Here is a 7,210-nt window from a genome sequence, read left to right on the forward strand (position 1 = left end):
AAGAATTTCAGAAGGAGTCTCAAGTAAGTAAATACTGGTTGGTTGTATGATGCAAAATGCATTTGGAAGTGTAAAATAATTCACTTACCTAATATTTTAAGTAAATCAGTCTTTACAAGTTACGTTGTAGCGAGTAATGTAGGTATCCTATGCTGAATAAAAGATATATAGGTATGTGAAAGTTACATACCGGATGCTAGTGGTGACTTGCATTAGACTCAACTAAACAGGCAAATTGCTTCTAAAGACCCTGATGGCAGTATATGCCCCTGAATTTTAATTACCTCTTTATCGACCTTATTTATTAAGAGCATCCTTCGTGATGTTCCGTACTTCTTGTGTCAACAATAAGAGCCTTTTGATATAACCAATTATTAAAATGGGGAGACTGTTGTCTCTCGTATCTTCTGCGATACTTCAATTATTTCTGAAAATATTCTAATAGGTATGTAGTCAAACAATGTAGCATCGTCCTACAGATGGCGTTTACTGCGCCATTTGTAGTATTTTCTAAAACGCACTGTTAAGACAGCAGGTAAAAGTTGGTCTGTGGTCTACCGGAGCTGCCTGCGACGCGCTGATGAGATCCAAGAAGGTCGAAATCGCGATCCGCGTCTGGCAGTTTCGACAGAATATAGACCACTTCGAATAATTTTATTCGGTATGTAGTCAGTTTATATGTATACCTGCATAAGTAGAAAAGAAGATTTCGACAGTACCTTATCGATTTGTAAATAAGCCAGTATAGGTATTTTTTTAACATCAAACCCGACAGTACGTAATTATAGGTCAAAGTTACCTATTACTAACGATAAGAAAATCCAACCGACAAAAAATAATAAAATCGTTCTTTTCTGGATTTTATTACTGCTTGAATTAGTTCGTGTAATGACGTAAAGACAATCTCTCAATAATTTTGCAGCAATACGGTCGAATTCAATATCGATGAACGTTCTTTTTCGACCATATGATATTTCCGCTATAGTAGACGTTATCCAAATCAGAAACGGGATTATCGGATATTAAAACGGAGCAAGTTAAAGAATTTTATACACGCTGCCCTTCCTTGGGGATCCCATAAATTTCAATATAATCTGTTGAACGTGAGAGCTTTTGTGCCGTAAAGTCGATATTATACAACTGACTTACTCGCTGATATATTCGAGAAAGTTTTGCTTATTTCTATTTCACGACAGTATACAATGCCTACGCATATATGTATACATACACAGTGACGTTGACAGCTTTTTTCTGTTACCACATTCAACTAGTTTACTCAATACATACAAAAAGTTAAAATGAACTTTCCATCAACTGAAGTCTCTCAATTAAATTGAAAATTTAAGTTCAATGAAATCTATCGTAGATACTAAATACAGTCGAAGTCGTTTATAACGACCACGAATTTAAGAATTTTGTTCGTTATATCCGGTCGTTCGTCAACTAAAGAAAATCAACAACTTTTATAAAATGTCATATAAGTATTTCAGAAACACACAAACGGTGCAAAGAAAAAAGGAGAGCGATACATATTACGTGGTTACATTATGTTGTTATGTTTCTCTATATAAATAATCATACAGTTTGTCAAAGGCTTAAAGTAACGAAAATTCAGCAATGTACAAAGTTTGGAACCACATACATAGTTTATTAAGTCCATCTTACAAAGAAATATTAGTTCGCTTTAACCGATTGAACCTACTAATTTTCCGTTCAAAAACGTTCGCTAAAGCCAATCATTCATTATAAATCTGTAGGTGATTCTGTAAGAATTATTCGGGAACACACAGTATTCCCAATGACAACGCTAATCGAAAAACATCATGACTTTCCATAAAGCAAACAATCTATCATTTGCAACATGGCACAAAGGGATTTATCTTCTTCAGTTTTATGGTGCACTGCGTTATTATCGATCATAAAAATAAAATGTGATTTAAATGCGACAGTAGCTTCTTTCAGGAATACATAATGAAACATAAAATCTTCATAAATCACTTAAATTTAAGTGCTTATGTGACAACTTTTTTCTTTTTCTGTAATTCCAAATTAATCGTTGAATTAATCATACCTAACCAAACCTTACTTGTAATGGCAGTTATTGATTTTTGTGTGTCGATAGTTACCGATATTTTAATTTTCGCAAAATTTTCATTATAAATGCATATAAAACCAACCCTATACCCGATTTTCATGATTATCACATGTAATTATCACATTTATGCAATCAACTATACACTCGTATAAAGACATTTAGACCCACCCGCCTTTTTTCAATTGTTCATTTCCAAATAAAATTCGTCAAAATTGCTGATTTTAATTAAAGATTCTGATTAAAGAATAGCATCCTGTTTATCGAAAGGAGATCTAAGACATAATTTGATATTTTTTATTTGTTATTAGTTTCGAATCTATGTTTAGTCGATGTTTCTGTATGAAAAAAAAATTTTTGTTCTAGCACCCCTTCGAATTGGTCTTCAAAGTCGCCAAACCAGCAGTAATACAAGCGAAGGTAATAATCGTGAATCATCATTAGATGATTCCGGAGTTGTTGACGATCATGAAGATGCTGATTGTACATCTGAAGACGTTGCCACCACTCAGGTGCCAAAATAAAAGCTTCTAATATCAATTATGAAAAATTTATAATGAAAATAGTACCAAAGAATTTCAGAAGGAGTCTCAAGTAAGTAAATACTGGTTGGTTGTATGATGCAAAATGCATTTGGAAGTGTAAAATAATTCACTTACCTAATATTTTAAGTAAATCAGTCTTTACAAGTTACGTTGTAGCGAGTAATGTAGGTATCCTATGCTGAATAAAAGATATATAGGTATGTGAAAGTTACATACCGGATGCTAGTGGTGACTTGCATTAGACTCAACTAAACAGGCAAATTGCTTCTAAAGACCCTGATGGCAGTATATGCCCCTGAATTTTAATTACCTCTTTATCGACCTTATTTATTAAGAGCATCCTTCGTGATGTTCCGTACTTCTTGTGTCAACAATAAGAGCCTTTTGATATAACCAATTATTAAAATGGGGAGACTGTTGTCTCTCGTATCTTCTGCGATACTTCAATTATTTCTGAAAATATTCTAAATGGTATGTAGTCAAACAATGTAGCATCGTCCTACAGATGGCGTTTACTGCGCCATTTGTAGTATTTTCTAAAACGCACTGTTAAGACAGCAGGTAAAAGTTGGTCTGTGGTCTACCGGAGCTGCCTGCGACGCGCTGATGAGATCCAAGAAGGTCGAAATCGCGATCCGCGTCTGGCAGTTTCGACAGAATATAGACCACTTCGAATAATTTTATTCGGTATGTAGTCAGTTTATATGTATACCTGCATAAGTAGAAAAGAAGATTTCGACAGTACCTTATCGATTTGTAAATAAGCCAGTATAGGTATTTTTTTAACATCAAACCCGACAGTACGTAATTATAGGTCAAAGTTACCTATTACTAACGATAAGAAAATCCAACCGACAAAAAATAATAAAATCGTTCTTTTCTGGATTTTATTACTGCTTGAATTAGTTCGTGTAATGACGTAAAGACAATCTCTCAATAATTTTGCAGCAATACGGTCGAATTCAATATCGATGAACGTTCTTTTTCGACCATATGATATTTCCGCTATAGTAGACGTTATCCAAATCAGAAACGGGATTATCGGATATTAAAACGGAGCAAGTTAAAGAATTTTATACACGCTGCCCTTCCTTGGGGATCCCATAAATTTCAATATAATCTGTTGAACGTGAGAGCTTTTGTGCCGTAAAGTCGATATTATACAACTGACTTACTCGCTGATATATTCGAGAAAGTTTTGCTTATTTCTATTTCACGACAGTATACAATGCCTACGCATATATGTATACATACACAGTGACGTTGACAGCTTTTTTCTGTTACCACATTCAACTAGTTTACTCAATACATACAAAAAGTTAAAATGAACTTTCCATCAACTGAAGTCTCTCAATTAAATTGAAAATTTAAGTTCAATGAAATCTATCGTAGATACTAAATACAGTCGAAGTCGTTTATAACGACCACGAATTTAAGAATTTTGTTCGTTATATCCGGTCGTTCGTCAACTAAAGAAAATCAACAACTTTTATAAAATGTCATATAAGTATTTCAGAAACACACAAACGGTGCAAAGAAAAAAGGAGAGCGATACATATTACGTGGTTACATTATGTTGTTATGTTTCTCTATATAAATAATCATACAGTTTGTCAAAGGCTTAAAGTAACGAAAATTCAGCAATGTACAAAGTTTGGAACCACATACATAGTTTATTAAGTCCATCTTACAAAGAAATATTAGTTCGCTTTAACCGATTGAACCTACTAATTTTCCGTTCAAAAACGTTCGCTAAAGCCAATCATTCATTATAAATCTGTAGGTGATTCTGTAAGAATTATTCGGGAACACACAGTATTCCCAATGACAACGCTAATCGAAAAACATCATGACTTTCCATAAAGCAAACAATCTATCATTTGCAACATGGCACAAAGGGATTTATCTTCTTCAGTTTTATGGTGCACTGCGTTATTATCGATCATAAAAATAAAATGTGATTTAAATGCGACAGTAGCTTCTTTCAGGAATACATAATGAAACATAAAATCTTCATAAATCACTTAAATTTAAGTGCTTATGTGACAACTTTTTTCTTTTTCTGTAATTCCAAATTAATCGTTGAATTAATCATACCTAACCAAACCTTACTTGTAATGGCAGTTATTGATTTTTGTGTGTCGATAGTTACCGATATTTTAATTTTCGCAAAATTTTCATTATAAATGCATATAAAACCAACCCTATACCCGATTTTCATGATTATCACATGTAATTATCACATTTATGCAATCAACTATACACTCGTATAAAGACATTTAGACCCACCCGCCTTTTTTCAATTGTTCATTTCCAAATAAAATTCGTCAAAATTGCTGATTTTAATTAAAGATTCTGATTAAAGAATAGCATCCTGTTTATCGAAAGGAGATCTAAGACATAATTTGATATTTTTTATTTGTTATTAGTTTCGAATCTATGTTTAGTCGATGTTTCTGTATGAAAAAAAAATTTTTGTTCTAGCACCCCTTCGAATTGGTCTTCAAAGTCGCCAAACCAGCAGTAATACAAGCGAAGGTAATAATCGTGAATCATCATTAGATGATTCCGGAGTTGTTGACGATCATGAAGATGCTGATTGTACATCTGAAGACGTTGCCACCACTCAGGTGCCAAACATAATTAAGGTACGTATAAATATTTAACAATCAATACAAATTAATACAATTTCGAACATTAGCTAATTTTTGCTAACGTTTTACAAAACATACATTCAGAATTATCGTAGTTCATATTTTGACTTTTGTGTTTTTCAAGTGGATTATATTAACATATTGACATTAACAGATACAGACCAAAATAAAAAATAACCATTTTAATCCGAAAATTCCGCTGCAATAAGCAATTCATACTATAAATATAAAACTGCAGATTTTCGCATTAAAGAAGAATAACCCTCGTTCAAACCTCAATTCCAGTATATTGCATAGCCATAAAAAACATTTTGATCGTTTAATTCTACATAAACATAAAACTTACGTAAAAACTAAAACTTATTTAAAAGTAATTTTCGAGAAAACTTCGAATTTCTCAATTGCAAAGCCATTACTACCGCAAACGTTTATTTAAATTCTTACTACGTACATAGCTATACAAACATACAAACACGTAGAAAATGTAAGTGCATTTGGGCTTACATGCATCAGTTTCCGTTTCTCTAGTTACATAAAATGGATCCAATGCCAATGACTCTCGCCCTAAGTCCCAAACCAATAAAAGTGATCAAGTGTAACGGTGTCGGAAACTGCAAAAAGAGCAAGCACAGTATGTACGCCATTCCCCCAGACTATTTGTCGCATATTGTAGTTATAGGTAAGTATGTAATTTCTAGTTTGTTTTCTTTTCTACTTATTTTTAAGCGTTCATTATCCTTTCTCATGTAATGAATAAAAACGCGAGGCAACAATCGCCCCCTTCAAAAAGGGTGGTTACTATTAAGACTTACTTAAACAAAAACAAGATTCAAGAACACAACTAAATGTGTCGTATCTGCAGAGATATGATTTAAAATACTTTTCCAAACGTATGTAAAATACTTTTTTTGTCGTTAAAAGTTTTGCTAGTGTCACCGTTTAAACATTATATAAAATGATGAATGAAAGTTGGTCACATTGGCCATTGAAGGTTTTAAAAGGTTAAAAAGAAGACAAAAAGACATTCCATGAATGCCTTCTAATTCTTTAACTGAAGAGAGCCCAAAAAATTCTAAACTCCTTGGAAACGGATAATCTAAAATATTGGATCGATATTGTTTTCCGGGTTCAATGTCATGGTCCATGGAATTTTGAAGTTCCAAATTGATATCAACACCTGCCAAATGGAACTACGAAATTCTCTGAATTACGACAAACAATATCGATTGATATACGCCAGCTGTGTAAAACTGAAAACTACAAGTGGTGTGTTAATAAATGCCTATAATCCAAAATTCCTAGAAAACGATTCGAAAAACTTCACTTATTAGATGAACCCAAAGCTAAATAAACTATGGATTCCATTTCTTTCTCTTATTACAATGTGTAAAAGATCAGAAACAAAATGGGATAGTAAATATTTTGATATAAAATGATTGATGCCTATTTTACATCAATTAAATTATTTACAACCCTATTTTGGCTATGACCTTTCACGCTAAACAAACTATTTTGGCATTAGTGTCTTTTTTCCAATTAAAACGGCTGACAAAGACAAATAAGGAATCATATTATAGAAAAACTATTTGTTGCTGAACTGAAGAAAGTATAATATAAAGATAGAAAAACTATATCACTTCAAACAGAGAAATATTAATCATACTCAATCTTCGCAGCTGATAATATGGCTTATTACTAATAAAGAAATTCTTTTGGTAATATATTTTTTTGCTGATTCTTATGCCACATAAAAATGAAAGAAATATTATATATTATTGACTTAGAGATAGATCCTGAAAATTTTTTTGAGTTTCCCTATGAATCATTACATTCTGTAGATGATTTACCGGATCGTAATTGTTCTTGTTGCGAACAATGCTGTGTGGATTACACCGGATGGTTACAATTTCAACAGTCTC

The 7,210-nt window shown here is 32.6% G+C and overlaps 1 protein-coding gene across 1 annotated transcript in view; it reads left to right on the top strand.

The window, feature by feature from the left end:
- Positions 1–7,210, top strand: part of LOC108742742 (sodium channel protein 60E) — a gene marked incomplete at its 5' end in the record, with an annotated part of 21,234 nt that overhangs the window by 6,952 nt on the left and 7,072 nt on the right. The window contains 3 exon segments of the mRNA XM_025979408.1: positions 5,122–5,285; positions 5,820–5,970; positions 7,130–7,190. Coding sequence (XP_025835193.1) covers positions 5,122–5,285; positions 5,820–5,970; positions 7,130–7,190 — 376 coding nt within the window.

The sequence above is a fragment of the Agrilus planipennis genome, unplaced genomic scaffold (assembly GCF_000699045.2).
Source record: "Agrilus planipennis isolate EAB-ADULT unplaced genomic scaffold, Apla_2.0 scaffold361, whole genome shotgun sequence".
Lineage (NCBI taxonomy): Eukaryota > Metazoa > Arthropoda > Insecta > Coleoptera > Buprestidae > Agrilus > Agrilus planipennis.